Source organism: Aegilops tauschii, chromosome 2 (genome assembly GCF_002575655.3).
Source record: "Aegilops tauschii subsp. strangulata cultivar AL8/78 chromosome 2, Aet v6.0, whole genome shotgun sequence".
NCBI classification, from domain to species: Eukaryota; Viridiplantae; Streptophyta; class Magnoliopsida; order Poales; family Poaceae; genus Aegilops; species Aegilops tauschii.
The window spans coordinates 453,706,895-453,723,623 of record NC_053036.3 but is presented as its reverse complement, the minus strand read 5'-3'; the positions used below and the strand labels follow the sequence as shown (position 1 = coordinate 453,723,623).

At 45.4% G+C, this 16,729-nt stretch overlaps 1 protein-coding gene across 1 annotated transcript; it reads right to left on the bottom strand.

Moving 5' to 3' along the window:
• On the bottom strand, positions 1-2,066 carry LOC109775253 (uncharacterized). Its single transcript, XM_040400462.3, has one exon. It carries the CDS (start codon positions 2,041-2,043, stop codon positions 202-204), a length of 1,842 nt encoding a protein of 613 aa, XP_040256396.2. The 5' UTR covers positions 2,044-2,066; the 3' UTR covers positions 1-201.
• Between the last annotated feature and the right edge of the window lie 14,663 nt (positions 2,067-16,729).

Genomic DNA, 16,729 nt, shown 5'->3' with positions numbered 1-16,729 from the left:
TATCAGAAACATTAGCTTCAAATTTCATTAAAAACTTTTGCAGGGGAAGAATTACATGACTTGTGTATTCCCTAGGGTCAGAACTGCAGAGAGATCAACACCCCTAAATATGGCTAAATATTGTAAATAACCAAGGAAGATACTTCTTCAGAACCTTGTTTGTGCAGTCTCTGCAATTCTCCAGTTGCTGAAATTTTGAAGCTAAACTATCTCTCCATCAATAATTTGGTGTCTCATCAGAACAATTTCCTTGACAAGATTCCTGTAAGTGAATGGCCGGACGGCCGCCCTCAGGAAGAGCCCTGGAGGGGGCTCGCGCTTCACTCTGACCAGCGCACTTCTGCTCCTTGCACTTTCTTGCTGTACCAGCTTCACCTCATCCTCCTCGGCCTGCTCCTGCTGCATAATCATTGTGTTTGAAGTTCTCATTTGCGATTCCATATCTTTCTGCTGTTGCATTTGCCGCTTATTATACTCGTATGATTTCTCAACCCTGTCCTTGACCAGTTTCTCCATTTTATCAGAACTTTTCATCGCTTTATCCCATTGCTCGTCCCAGTAGTCCTCATTCTCCTCACTACTTTCTATTATTTCATCTGCTTCCACCTCTTCACTGACGTCGACCACTTCCTCATCTTCATAATCGTCATCCTCAGTATCATCAATCACATCAACCTCCTCATCCTCAACCCAATCAATGACCTCACTTCCAGTCTCATCACCACCCTCATCGTCACTCTCATCAGGCGCATCACACCCAAGCTCCATCTCCTCTAGCTTCACTTTCCATTCCTTGGTGTACGGGTGGAGTAGCTCCATGGGATGGTTTGTGAGCAAGAACTCCAGACAGCGTGACTTGTCCGCCTCACTCAGCTTCGAGTATGCATTTACAACATCATCCACATAAGACTTCGGGCTTGCCTTCACAATCCTGCAAAGGCCACCAAAGTAGGTCGTCTGAATGACCCTGCCATCCTGCTCAAGGTCAAACAAGAACTGGTTCTCGGTTGAGGGATCAACCAACGGGCGGAGCCGGCTGAAGAATTCCTCCTGTGGCTCGAACCTCGACTGGTACAGTGGTCGCTTGACATATAGGATGTCAGGGCGCGTCCAGGCCGCGCAGCGCGTGATCAGCTCGCGTGTCGAGTTACCAAACCGGCCCATGAGGCTCCACTTATCCAGCCGCTGGTCCTTGCTGGCCTGGACGGCGACCTCGGCCGAGAGCGTCCACTGCTGCCATGGTGGCTCGTCGGGGCGCCACCTAGGGTGCCGCACGAAGACCCAGTAGTACCGGAAGCCAACGGCATCATCGAGCTCGTTGAGACGGTGGGAGAATTGGTTGGACATCTCGAACTGCTCGTTGCGGTCCCATTCGTCGTGGTCGGCCACCTCGGACATGAGGGAGACGCGGTCGTCGGAGAAGCGGCCGCGGATGGGCGGCCCCACGACGATGCCGCGCCAGGAGTAGGGTCCGAAGGCGCCGAACCTGTACCAATCGTGCGGGTGGCGGAGGCGCGGGTCGTCGGGCCCGTCCATGAAGCGGACGGAGCGGTCGTAGCCGAGGCCGATCATCTCGAGCTCCTCGTCGGTGAAGGCGTCGGCCTGGCCCGAGGCGGCGCGGCGCTTCCGGCGGTAGAAGGCGTTCTCGGAGAGGCGGCGGCTGCGGCGCTTGGCCTTGGACTTAGCCTCGCGCCGCACGTCGCCGCCGCCCTCGATGCGGCCGCCGGCGGGCTTCTTCTTGCTGCGCCCGGCGCGGGCCACGGTGGAGGGGGGCTCCGGAGGGGCCGGGGCCGGGGGCGGGCGCGGAGGCGGGGTCGGGGAGGAGGGGAAGGAATAGAGGGCGGGGTCGGAGGAGGAGGCATGGATGGCGGCGACGGAGCTGCGCTTGCGCCTGGGGCAGGCGAGGGGTGGGGAATCTGGGCGGAAGGGGGAAGAGGTGGCGAGGAGGAGGCGGTGGCCGGAGCAGTGGCGGCTGCGGTGGAGGAGGCGAGGGGATTGCGGGGGTTTGGGGTAGGGGAAGGGGGTGGCCACGCCGGTCGGCATGGCTGGCTGGGGCTTTGGGTTTTGGACCTGTCGGAGTTGGAGATTTTCTTACCTTCATTTTCCCCTCACTGTGCGAGATGGACTGGAAAGTTGGGCTTGAGCAGCCGATCTAGCCCACGAAGATTCGGCTTTACCACCAGATGGCCGGCCCATGAGCAGGTAAGGTCCCTACACAAAGGTGCTACTTTTTTTTGAGACAAAAACAAAGGTGCTACTTTTTCGTACAGTGGACAAGATAAAACTATGGATCATTTATTACTAGACTAGAAGGGTAACACTGGTTTCGCCGCGCCGTTCTTCACTCGTGGGATTAATTCTTTTATATCTAATAGATTATTGCAATCAATTTTTATTTTATTTTATCTGTGTTAGCTTGGGTTTTAATTATGTTATGGAGGTGTTTTTCTGTCCGTATATCGTCCGGGTTGCTCTCAGAGACAGTATTTGTTCGAGAAGAGAATGGAGCGGTTTGGTGCGTTTGTGGTGTGTTTACACATTGCGACCTTGGTGGTGGTTGTTTAAGCCTCTTGGGTGCTTCTATTCCAAGCTGAAACAGTAGAATTGTTGTTATAACGCTCGCAAGAGGAGCCCACGAAACTCTCACTTGCTCAGCTTGACTCTTTGCTCCTCTTGTTCATTTAATATTTTTTCAGTCTCCCAATTATTAGCTCAGAAAAGCGGTTATCTTTTTTTATTTGAAAAAGTTTGTTAAACTAAAAGGAGTTCAAGGATTATAAAAAATACAAATTCAAAAGCCATGAATTTTAGAAAATATTCATGAATTTAAAATATATTTATGGACTTAAAAATATTTGTAAATTAAATAAGTTTTCAGATTTGAAAAATGATCACAAAGAGTAAAAATGATCGTAAACCTTAAAAATATCTATGAATTTAGTAAATATTAATGAACCAGTTTTTTTTGAAAGTTTGTATGTTTTTTAATACAAATTTTAATAAGAGCTCATGAATTGAAATGTAAAAATAGAAATAAAACTAAGTAGCACACACCCTTAGAGGTGGGGCCCGCGATCCGACAACCCTCAAAGCACCAGGATGCTTCAAATCATGAGAGCTTAGTATCCCTATAAATAGATGTTCTTCTATCTTGCTAAACTTTTTTAATAATCTAGATATATTATCAAAGTTCATGGAAAGTACAAAGCACATCAAACATAATAAAAATTACATCGAGATTCTGAGACCACCGAACTACCACTACCGCTACCAAAACGAGTTTGCCGGCGCACCGCTGTCGCCGCTACCCTACTGGAGACGGCTTGACCTTGTCGATGACAACCAAGAAGTCTTCATGGACGTGACCCTAAGCACCGACGTCCTGGAGCCATAGTCTTTGTCGTTGGACACTTGAATAGATTTGAAGAACCTGACACAAAATCTCGCCACACGATGAGAAACCCTAACCTCACTGTCCCAAGGAGACGACAATAGTATAAGCCGAAGCTCCGTCTATTACGTCCAAATGGACGAACTCAATGAAGATCGAAGCCCGAAAGACAAACTCAAAGAAGTGTTGGTGCAATATCTGCCGACCTTGTGTTTTGGAGATTGTTGGCAGAAACTGGTATTGACTAATTTGTTTGCTAGTGCATACAAAGAGAAACAGTCCATACAAAGCCGAAGAGAGTGTTGTCTCCGGTGCTAAGTTCGAGAAACTTCACCTAAGTATATCTGCGTTGCAGAGAAGAACGAGTTATATCTGATGAAGTTATATAGACGAGAGGTTTGATGTGAAGGAATTATCCCCTCAAACATTTACTGCTGAAGCGAAGCATATGTTTCGATATGGTCGTCCGAAGAAATTGACTGCAGCAAATGGAAGTCGAAGACAAAGTGAAGACGTAGTATTCATTTCGTTGTTCTTCTTCCACTTATTTGAGTCATAGGACCTCCGTACTATTAAGAGGGGTGTAGGTTCTCGAAGCTTAGATCCGCTGTGATGCTTAGCCAAAACCTATGAAAGTTGCGAGAGAAATCTCTTTGTGTTCCGAGCAAATACTTGCCAGCAAGAGACTGTGATCTTCTTCGCTGCGAGAGATTTGTCTCAGACCGAGGAGTTAGCATTACTTGCTCCGCAAGTAATATTACCGTTGTGCTCAAATCTGACCGTTGGACTCGTGTCGTTCCGCCTTTGGCTGCTCTCGATGTTCAATTTGGTCTTGTCCCATCAGGGAAGGCTACAACTATAAATAGCCACCCCGCTCCAACTTTGTCCGTTGGTTGCTCTGCTTAAGATTTCTGAGAAGATTGATTTGAGCAACCCCTCTCCGAGTGATTTGAGTTTAAGATCCACCGAGAGAAAATTAAGAGCCCAAACTTAGATAGTGGTTTAGCATCATAGTGGTTCTGAGTTAGAGTTCTTGTACCTATTACTCTTGAGAGCTGTGCACTTTCTAGACGGATAGGTTTCTGCTCGAGTGTTGAGAGTTGTTGTCTTCACCGAGCTAGATCTTCAACAACCAAGAGTGATTGTGGTTCGCGAAGGTCGACCGAAGGTTTGGAGATCGCCGACAAGGATCTACCACGAGTGAAATCAACTGGAGTCTGATCAGCTTCAAGTTGAAGGAGAATAGGGTGAAGAGAGTTTATCTTCCCCTTTGGCAGAAGGGTGAACTGGTCTACCAAATCTCTCTATCGCCATCGAGGACCACTGGTTCAATCTACTTTACTGCAATTCCTTCTGCAGTTGACATCCATGCTCTGTGTCGATAGTTTTTTTCCTGATCTTTATCATCTATCGTAGATTTACTCTCTTATATGCATTTTGTCATTCACATGAGTTAATCTTCGTATATCATTTCCATTGCTTTTTCTTCGTTCTGTTTAGACATTATCATTTCATACCGTTAACCATCTTGCATATCTCTCACCACCCGCATCATGTTTTTGAAGGAAATATGCCCTAGAGGCAATAATAAAGTTGTTATTTTATATTTCCTTATTCATGATAAATGTTTATTATTATGCTAGAATTGTATTGATCGAAAACCTAAATACATGTGTGAATACATAGACAAACATTGTGTCCCTAGTGAGCCTCTACTTGACTAGCTCGTTGATCAAAGATGGTTAAGGTTTCCTAACCATGGACATGAGTTGTCATTTGATAACGGGATCACATCATTAGGAGAATGATGTGATCGACAAGACCCATCCGTTAGCTTAGCATATTGATCATCCAGTTTTATTGCTATTGCTTTCTTCATGTCAAATACATATTCCTTCGACTATGAGATTATGCAACTCCCGGATACCGGAAGAATGCCTTGTGTGCTATCAAACGTCACAACATAACTGGGTGATTATAAAGATGCTCTGCAGGTATCTCCGAAGGTGTTTGTTGAGTTGGCATAGATCGAGATTAGGATTTGTCACTCCGAGTATCGGAGAGGTATCTCTGGGCTCTCTCGGTAATACACATCATAAGAAGCCTTGAAAGTCAAGTGACTAATGAGTTAGTTACAGGATGATGTATTACGGAACGAGTAAAGAAAGTTGCCGGTAACGAGATTGAACTAGGTATGAATATACCGACGATCGAATCTCGGGCAAGTAACATACCGACAGACAAAGGGAATAACGTATGTTGTCATAACGATTCGACCGATAAAGATCTTTGTAGAATATGTAGGAGCCAATATGAGCATCCAGTTTCCGCTATTGGTTATTGACTGGAGAGTTGTCTCGGTCATGTCTACATAGTTCTCGAACCCGTAGGGTCCTCACGCTTAACATTCGATGACGATTTAGTATTATATGAGTTGTGTGATTTGGTGACCGAATGTTGTTCGGAGTCCCGGATGAGATCACGGACATGACGAGGAGTCTTGAAATGGTTGAGAGGTAAAGATTGATATATAGGATGATAGTATTGGGACACCGGAAGTGTTCCGGAGTGTATCGGGTATTTATCGGAGTACCCGAGGGGTTACCGGAACCCCCGGGGAGAATATATGGGCCATATGGGCCATGAGAGGGGAGAACACCAGCCCACAAGGGGTGGTGCGTGCCCCTAAGGCATGTGGCCAAATTGGAGAAGGAAAAGGGGGGCTTCGGCCCCCCTTCCTTTCTCTCTTCCCCCTTCCCCTTTCTTCTCCGGTGAAAAAAGGAAAGGGGGCGCCACTTGGGGAAACCCCAAGTAGGATTCGGATCCTACTTAGGGAGCCCCCTGGCTGTCTTCCCTCCCCTGCCACCTATATATATGTGGGGAAGGGGGCACCTAGAATGCACAACATCAATTGTTAGCCGTGTGCGGCGCCCCTCTCCACAGTTTACACCCCCGGTCATATTCTCGTGGTGCTTAGGCGAAGCCCTGCGCGGATAACTTCACCATCACCGTCACCACGCCGTCGTACTGACGGAACTCATCTACTTCCTCGACATCTTGCTGGATCAAGAGGATGAGGGAAGTCATCGAGCTGAACGTGTGCAGAACTCGGAGGAGTCGTACGTTCGGTACTTGATCGGTCAGAGCTAGAAGAAGTTCGACTACATCAACCGCGTTGTCAAACGCTTCCGCTTTCGGTCTACGAGGGTACGCGGACATACTCCCCCCCTCGTTGCTATGCATCTCCATGGATAGATCATTGCGTGTGTGTAGAATTTTTTTTGTTTTCCATGCAACGTTTCCCAACAGTGGCATCCGAGCCAGGTCTATGCGTACATGATATGCATGAGTAGAACACAAAGAGTTGTGGGCGGTGATAGTCATACTGCTTACCACCAACGTCTTATTTTGATTCGGCGGTATTGTGGGATGAAGCGGCCTGGACCAACCTTACATGTCCACACACATGAGACCGGTTCCACCGACAGACATGCAACTAGTTTTGCATAAAGGTGGCTGGCGGGTGTCTGTTTCTCCTACTTTAGTTGAATAGAATTTGACTACGGCCTGTCCTTGAAGAAGGTTAAAACAGCAAACTTGACGAAACACAGTTGTGGTTTTGATGCATAGGTAAGAACGGTTCTTGCTAGAAGCCCGTAGCAGCCATGTAAAACTTGCAACAACAAAGTAGAGGACGTCTAACTTGTTTTTGCAGGGCATGTTGTGTTGTGATATGGTCAAGACATGATGTGATATACATTATTGTATGAGATGATCATGTTTTGTAAAAGTTATTGGCAACCGACAGGAGCCTTATGGTTGTCTCTTTATTGTATGAAATGCAAACGCCATGTAATTGCTTTACTTTATCACTATGCGTTAGCAATAGTTGTAGAAGCAATAGTTGGCGAGACGACCACGACACAACGATGGAGATAAAGGTGTCGAGCCGGTGATGATGGAGATCATGACGATGCTTTGGAGATGGAGATCAAAAGCACAAGATGATGATGGCCATATCATGTCATATATTTTGATTGCATGTGATGTTTCTCTTTTATGCATCTTATTTTGCTTAGTACGGCGGTAGAATTATAAGATGATCCCTTAACTAAATTTCAAGGTATAAGTGTTCTCCCTGAGTATGCACCGTTGCGACAATTCGTCGTGTTGAGACACCACGTGATGATCGGGTGTGATAGACTGTACGTTCACATACAACGGGTGCAAGACAGTTTTGCACATGCGGAATACTCGGGTTAAACTTGATGAGCCTAGCATGTACAGACATGGCCTCGGAACATTGGAGACCGAAAGGTCGAACGTGAATCATATAGTAGATATGATCAACATAGAGATGTTCACCATTGATGACTACTCCATCTCACGTGATGATCGGACATGGTTTAGTTGATTTGGATCACGTATCATTTAGATGACTTGAGGGATGTCTATCTAAGTGGGACACTGGTACGCATCGGTGCTACACAAATGGTTTTTAATCCATTTCCGCGACATCATTTGGAACCGTTGCCAAGTGAGTGTGGGCGATAGGGGGGTCCTTCCCACACGACCCAGAAACCGTCGGGGATATGCCCTCCTGGCACACACGCTCGGCAAAATGAGGTCGTGTGCGACCGGCGAGTGCTCAAATACGAAAATACATACAGGAGAGCTAAAAAATACAATTATACAGGCGAAATTGTTTCCGGTCGCAAGTACATCCCACATAGTCAGTCCCCACTAAACGTTTCCGTTCATATGTACATCCCACACAGTCGCTCCAAGGAAAACGTTCCCGTTCATAGGTACATCACACACAATTTTCCCGTTAAATCGTTTGTGATAGTGTTGCCATTGCACACGATATTAATAATTTTATCGTTTGCGTTATTGAATGCATCACACACGGTGCGTAGAAGAAACTGTGTGGCAAAGGCTGTCCATCACACATAATTTTTATGTGGTAAACGTTTGCGCAAGGTGGCCTAACGCAAACAGTTTTCAAGAGAAAGTCGTGTGTGCAGTGGAGATTAATCGCACACGTAGTGGATCTTAGAAACGTTTCTGATCTCCACGTATATCGTAGACGTTTCGCTTTCGCAAACCGTGTGTAGTGTAATCCCTAATTTAAAAATCACATGTTTTGAATTTGAAAGTAGGCAATCACTTATTTCATATCCAACCATGTTTATTACAAATATAGGTTCAACCACGAATGCATAATTCAATGCACAGGTACATATACTGAAGAACTACAGAAGCACCAAGTAAAGAATGATGAACCACAGTTGTACTAAAGACTGGAAAGAGAGAGGCGAAAGACATTCTGGTTGCTGGAGAAGGTGAAGCGAAATGCCCATATTGTGCCATCCTCCATGCGTAAAACGCGCACGACTCTAGGCCAACCCCTTGTGATGGCTGCCCATCCATCCTTCACTGTCTTCATTAGGACTTCTCGATGCTCATTGTAGTCTGGATGAGATACTTTAACCTTCATTGCGTGTCCACCAATCATGTACTTTGCGAGGTAATCTTGAGTGAACTGCTTCGGGAACCACTGGGAACGAAAAAGATTCAGACATTGTTGTCTAACAACTCATTATGGGCAGTAAAAAGAGAAGGCTGCAGAGTTTGTAGTTACCATCCTACAGCTCACTGTTGTGTTGAATTAGAGCATAAAAATAATTTGCTTGCCACCATTCATATCTTTTTGCTAATAATCCTTATCAGTTTCCTCACTTGATGCTTGTTCATCAACATCTCATTGCCCCATACGCAAAAAGGGTCGATGCGTGGATCCTTGCCAAGGGCATATGTACCTACAAGCATCAAGTCAATATTAGAAGCTAACTAGTGTCCAGGCCTGGATCTATATGCACTACATTATGGAACGACGGGGGGAGTACAAGCCGAGGGATGAAGCTAACCTCGGTGGAAAATGGTGGCCACTCCCATTGTTGTCCTGCATAAGTAGTGGAAAGGCATGATAAGTACAACAACCTCAACATCAAACGAATATAGCAAAGGTAAACAACATCATCTCCAAATGATAGCTTGAATGTGTTGGTTTCAGCATGCTGTTAAAGCAGATATAAAATGGAAGGCAATGTTACCGACAGCAGGCTTAACAACATGAAATATTGTAATTCAAACTGGTATTGTTGAAAATGAATAGAACGTAGGTAATGCTTAAACATCATACTGGATAAATGTGTAAAACTGGAATAAAGGGCATGTGTTAACTACACCAGGAATAACTGGAACCAAATATAGCCGTTCAAACTGGTATTGATGTAGTCGAGCGGCACAGTTCCGACTTGCACAAAATGAACAACACATTGTGAATGACTGAAATAAACAAGGCATAAATGACCAGTATAACAACCAAATATAGCCATTGAAAACTGGACAGAGTCTCACTGCAACCAACCTATCAAGCAAATACAGATAAACAGGGCATATGCTTGAAAATTGGACAAATGCTCACTGCAACCAATGATGACCCACAAGTATTGCTGGAATTTTGTCTATTTTGGGCCTAGCCTAATAGCAGTTTCAAAAATTCCTAATAAATCCTAGAGGCCCACGCAGCCCATTCGTGCAAGGCAAGAGGTGGAACTAAAGTTTAGTCCCACATTGCTAGTTTAGAGGGATTTGGACCTCTTTATAAGGGAGGTTCTTTCCCCACTTGTATGAGCATGAGAACAAGAGGGACATCCACGCGCGCTCCTCCTCCGCCGCCCGCCTCGCCACACCACTCCTCGTCATGACGCGCCGCGGGTTGCGGGAATGAGCCGAGCCGATGTCTAAATTTTTGCCACGCATGACGGGTATACGAAAGGTCACGCGGAAGCTGAAACGTTTTTTCTGTAGTGGACACTAAATCCGAACGGCTCGCCTCTTTGGCTGAAGTCTGTTCGCTTCGTCTCCCTCGGTTGCTTCACCTCCCATCGTAGCCTGTTCGCCTCCTTCTCTTGTGCCTATATAAGAGAGGTCGCTCCTCTCCAGAGAGACACACCATAAGCTCCTCTTCCTCTCGCCACAAAGTTCCGAGCACTGCACTGCTGCTATGATCTTCCCCATCCTGACTTGCAGTGTGCACCGCAGGTCGGGACAGTAGGCCTCCGAAACTTCACCTTTTGGGTCCTGTACGGGAGAAGGGTGATAAGGTTTTTGGGGAGCGCTCAGCGCGACTACTAACTTCTTCGTCACGGACGCCCCGGACTTCGACGACGACTTCTTCCCTGACGTCGACAACCTCCTCGACGACATGGCCGGTGAGGACACCGACCCCAAGACTGGTGCATCTGCTCCCGTTCTGTACATTCTCATACTCTTTTTGTTAGAGGTTCTGTTACAACTTCTTGCTCTAGTGTCTGTTCTAGATGTGTTCGGTTCTAGTTCATATATACAGATGCTATTTACCTTCTCTCTGTCGATTTGCATGACTTGTTTTATCTCTGCTATATTAGTCATGCTTTATCTAGTATTTCTATCAATAAAATCATTCGGTAAATTGCTCATATTTCCAACAATCCAAAATCCTTATTATAGGCAATTTACCCCGAGTGGTTTTGCTGCTTCCATGAGACCTCCTATGTTTGAGGGTATCCACTATAAGATGTGGCGCGTGAGAGCAGTCTTATGGTTTCAAACCATGAGTTGCTATGACGCCACTCTTGGCAACCTGAAGGAGAGCTTGATGCTCAACAGGCACAAGCTTTTCAGAAAATGGATACTCTGTTTAAGGCTGCTCTCTTGAGTGTTCTTGGTGAGAACATAGTTGATGCTTATGCGTCAGTTGATAATGGAAAAGATATGTGGGATGCACTCGAGGCCAAGTTTGGGGTCTCGGATGTTGGCACTGAGCTGTACATCATGGAGCAATTCTATGATTACAAGATGACTGAAGAGCGCTCCGTGGTTGAGCAAGCTCATGAGATACAGTCATTTGCTAGAGAACTTGAGCACTTCAGTTGTATGCTACCGGACAAGTTTGTTGCCGGAGGTATCATCACTAAGCTTCCTCCTTCGTGGAGGAACTTTGCTACCTTACTGAAGCATAAGAGACAGGAGTTTTCCGTCCCGGATCTCATTGGCACTCTTGATGTGGAAGAAAAGGCGAGAGCAAAGGACACACGTGCTCGAGGTATTGAGGGAGGATCTAGTGCCAATCTGGTACAGAAGAAGAACTCCCAGCCCCACAAGTTCAAGAACAAGGGCAAGTTTGATGGTAAAGCAAAGTTTGATGGGAAGAACAAGGCTGTGCAACACACGAACTTCAATAAGAAGAATGACAAGAAGAAAGGTGTTTGTCATGTGTGTGGGGATCCTGATCATTGGGCTCCTAGTTTCCCTAATCGCTATGACAAGCGTCATCCTAGGAAAGGCGGCAAGACCGCTAATGTTGTCATTGGAGACACTGACATGAAGGATGCTGGGTATGGTATATTTCCCACTATTCTTTCAGTATGTCATTCTCCTGATTGGTTGATTGACACGGGTGCTAATGTGCATGTATGCGGTGATATTTCCATGTTTTCGTCTTATCAGACCGCAGGGACTTCAACTGTGCTGATGGGCAACGGTTCAAGTGCTTCTGTTCGTGGTGTTGGCACGGTCGATTTGAAGTTTACTTTGGGGAAGATCATGCGGTTGAAGAACGTGCATTATGTCCCCTCCGACAATAAAAATCTTGTTAGCGGATCTCTTATGTGTAGAGATGGCTACAAGCTTGTCTTTGAGTCAAATAAATTTGTAATATCCAAGTATGGAACCTTTGTTGGTAAAGGCTATGAGTCAGGAGGCCTGTTTCGTTTATCCTTATCAGACGTTTGCAATAAAGTTGTTAATCATATTTGCAACAATAGTGAATCAAATGTGTGGCATTCACGTCTTTGTCATGTTAACTTTGGTTGCATGTCGTGACTAGCCAAATTGAACTTAATCCCTAGTTTCACCACTGTCAAGGGGTCTAAGTGTCAAGTTTGTGTGCAAGCTAAGCAACCTCATAAGTCTCACACGACTGCGGAAACGAGAAATCTTGCACCACTAGAACTTATACATTCAGATCTATGTGAAATGAATGGTGTTTTGACAAAAGGTGGAAACAAATATTTCATGACGTTAATTGACGACTCCACTAGATACTGCCGTGTGTATCTTCTGAAATCTAAGGATGAGGCTTTGAACTTTTTCAAGATCTATAAAGCTGAAGTGGAAAACCAAATTGATCGAAAAATCAAGAGGCTTAGGTCCGACCGTGGTGGAGAGTATTTTTTCAATGAATTTGATGCTTTTTGTGTGGAACATGGTATAATCCATGAGAGGACGCCTCCCTATTCACCTCAGTCAAATGGGGTGTCCGAAAGAAAGAACCGTACTCTAATAGATTTGGTTAACGCCATGTTAGACACATCGGGTCTCTCTAAGGCATGGTGGGGGGGAGGGGATATTGACTGCATGTCATGTCCTAAACCGAGTTCCCACAAAGAATAAAGAGATAAATCCATTCGAGGAATGGGAGAAGAAAAGATTAAAACTCTCTTATCTACGAACCTGGGGTTGTTTGGCGAAAGTCAATGTGCCAATTCCAAAGAAGCGCAAGCTTGGACCAAAGACCGTGGATTGTGTTTTCCCGGGATATGCTTTTCATAGCATTGGTTATAGATTCTTGGTTGTAAAATCTGATGTACCTGACATGCATGTTGGTACGATCATGGAGTCGAATGATGCGACTTTCTTTGAAGATATCTTTCCCATGAAGGATATGACTACCTCATCTAATCAGGAGATGCCTAGTTCATCGAATCAGGAACCAGTTAGAATTACCGAACTTGCCATTTCCATGGAACACTTTGAAAGTCCTGTGGAGGATAACAATGAAGTTCCTACTAGGAGCAAGAGACAGAGGACTGCAAAGTCCTTTGGTGATGATTTTCTTGTGTATCTCATAGATGATACTCCCAGTTCTATTTCAGAGGCCTATGCATCTGAAGATGCTGACTACTTGAAGGAAGCGGTTCGTAGCGAGATGGATTCCATCTTGGCGAATGAAACTTGAGAGATAACTGATCGTCCTTATGGGTGCGAACCTATAGGATGCAAATGGGTATTCAAGAAGAATCTTAGGCCTGATGGTACTATTGAAAAGTACAAGGCTCGGCTCGTGGCTAAGGGTTATACCCAAAAGGAAGGTGAAGACTTCTTTGATACTTACTCACATGTGGCTCGACTGACCACTATTCGAGTACTACTTTCACTAGCTACCTCACATGGTCTTCTCGTTCATCAAATGGATGTTAAGACTGCTTTCCTAAATGGAGAGTTGGACGAGGAAATTTATATGGAACAACCAGATGGGTTTGTACTAGATGGTCAGGAAGGAAAAGTGTGCAAGTTGCTGAAGTCTTTATATGGACTCAAGCAAGCATCCAAACAGTGGCATGAGAAGTTTGAAAGTACTTTAACAGCTGCAGGATTTGTTGTAAACGAAGCTGACAAATGTGTGTACTATCGCCATGGTGGGGCGAGGGAGTTATCCTTTGCTTGTATGTTGATGACATACTGATTTTTGGAACAAATCTGGATATTATTAAGGAGGTCAAGGATTTCCTATCTCACTGTTTTGAGATGAAGGATTTAGGAGTGGCTGATGTCATTCTGAACATCAAGTTGTTGAGAGACAATGATGGTGGGATTACATTGCTTCAATCTCACTATGTGGAAAAGATCTTGAGTTGCTTTGGATATAGTGACTGCAAGCCCTCTCCAACACCATATGATGCTAGCGTGCTGCTTCGAAAGAATCGAAAAATTGCTAGAGATCAATTGAAATATTCTCAGATTATTGTCTCGCTTATGTACTTAGCCAGTGCTACAAGACCTGACATCTCTTTTGCTGTTAGCAAACTGAGTCGGTTTGTCTCAAAACCAGGAGATGTGCATTAGAAAGCTCTAGAGAGAGTTTTGTGTTATTTGAAAGGCACTACGAATTATGGAATTCACTACACCGGGCACCCAAAGGTGCTTGAAGGGTATAGTGACTCAAATTGGATCTCAGATGCTGATGAGATAAAGGCCACGAGCGGATATGTATTCACTCATGGAGGTGGCGCTGTTTCTTGGAAGTCTTGCAAGCAGACCATCTTAACAAGGTCAACAATGGAAGCAGAACTCACAGCACTAGATACAGCTACGGTCGAAGCAGATTGGCTTCGTCGGCTCTTGAATGACTTGCCGGTTGTTGAGGAATCTGTACCAGGTATCCTTATGAACTGCGACAATCAAACTGTAATCACGAAAGTGAGCAGCTCAAAGGATAACATGAATTCATCAAGACACATTCAGAGAAGGTTAAAGTCTGTCAGGAAAATGAGAAACTCCGGAGTTATTGCATTGGATTATATCCGAACGTCTAAAAATCTGGCAGATCCTTTCACTATGGGTCTATCACGTAATGTGATAGATAATGCATCGAGGGAGATGGGTATGAGACCCACAATATGAGTTGTTCATAGTAGTAACCTAGTCTATGTGATCGGAGATCCCGTGAATTAGATGTGGAAGACAAGCTGTTGGTCAACTGAGAGGAGAGTATCCTTACTATTAACAATACCACTCCATGAAGATGCAATACTCTCCTAATCTACATGGCAGGTTGATGTATATCTTAATGTGTTCTAAGTAGCTCATTGAAGCAGAGATGTCGTCCTGCAGAACATCTTTTGAAGAACGCACCTATATGAGTCTGATTGTTAAACGTCGCAATCTATGCGAGTAGGGTTCTCTCTAGTAAACTCATGAAAGGTCTCGAAGTATGACGCATAAGCTCCACCCGCGGGGAAGACCCACGGTAGCCACGTATCGGTCAAGGCTTTATGTGAAGCTAGATTCGCAGAAAACTTGCAGCTCGAGGCCCAGTCCACTGTTCAAGTTGCTTACTAGTGTAGCATAGAGTTCTAGGTGGAAGTTCAACTTAACAGTCTCCACTGCAGTACCGGTATATAAAACAGTGTTTTGGAACCAAAGGCAAATTTTGTGTGCCTCTGGGATCTAGTGGGGGATTGCTGGAATTTTGTCTATTTTGGGCCTAGCCCAATAGCAGTTTCAGAAATTCCTAATAAATCCTAGAGGCCCACGCAGCCCATTCGTGCAAGGCAAGAGGTGGAACTAAAGTTTAGTCCCACATTGCTAGTTTATAGGAGTTGGACCTCTTTATAAGGGAGGTTCTTTCCCCACTTGTATGAGCATGAGAACAAGAGGGAAATCCACGCACGCTCCTCCTCCGCCGCCCGCCTCGCCATGACACGCCTCGTCATGATGCGCCGCAGGTTGCGGGAATGAGTCGATGTGTAATTTTTTGCCACGCACGATGGGTATACGAAAGGTCGCGCGGAAGCTGAAACATTTTTTCTGTAGTGGACACTGAATTCGAACGGCTCGCCTCTTCGGCTGAAGTCTGTTCGCTTCGTCTCCCTCTGTTGCTTCACCTCCCGTCGCAGCCTGTTCGCCTCCTTCTCCTGTGCCTATATAAGAGAGGTCGTTCCTCTCCAGAGGGACACACCAGAAGCTCCTCTTCCTCTCGCCACAAAGTTCCGAGCACTGCGCTGCTGCTACGATCTTTCCCATCCCGACTTGCGGCGTGCACCGCAGGTCGGGATAGTAGGCCTCCGAAACCGCACCTTTTGAGTCATGTATGGGAGAAGGGTGATAAGGTTTTTGGGGAGCGCTCAGTGTGACTACTGACTTCTTCGTCACGGATGCCCCGGACTCCGACGACTACTTCCACGACGACGACTTCTTCCCTGACGTCGACAACCTCCTCGACGACATGGCTGGCGAGGACACCGACCCCAAGACTGGTGCATCTGCTCCCGTTCCGTACGTTCTCATACTCTTTCTGTTAGAGGTTCTGTTACAAATTCTTGCTGTAGTGTCTGTTCTAGATGTGTTCGGTTCTAATTCATATATACAGATGCTATTTACCTTCTCTCTGTCGATTTGCATGACTTGTTTTATCTCTGCTATATTAGTCATGCTTTATCTAGTATTTCTGTCAATAAAATCATTCGGTAAATTGCTCATATTTCCAACAAGTATAGGGGATCAATTGTAGCTCTTTTCGATAAGTAAGAGTGTCGAACCCAACGAGGAGCAGAAGGAAATGACAAGTAGTTTTCAGTAAGGTAATGTCTGCAAGTGCTAAAATTGTAAGTAGTGAGTAGTTTGATAGCAAGGTAATTTGTAACGAGCAAGTGACGATAATTGTAACAAGTATGCAGCATGGTAGCCCAATCCTCTTGAGGCAAAGGACAGGCCAAAACAGTCTCTTAT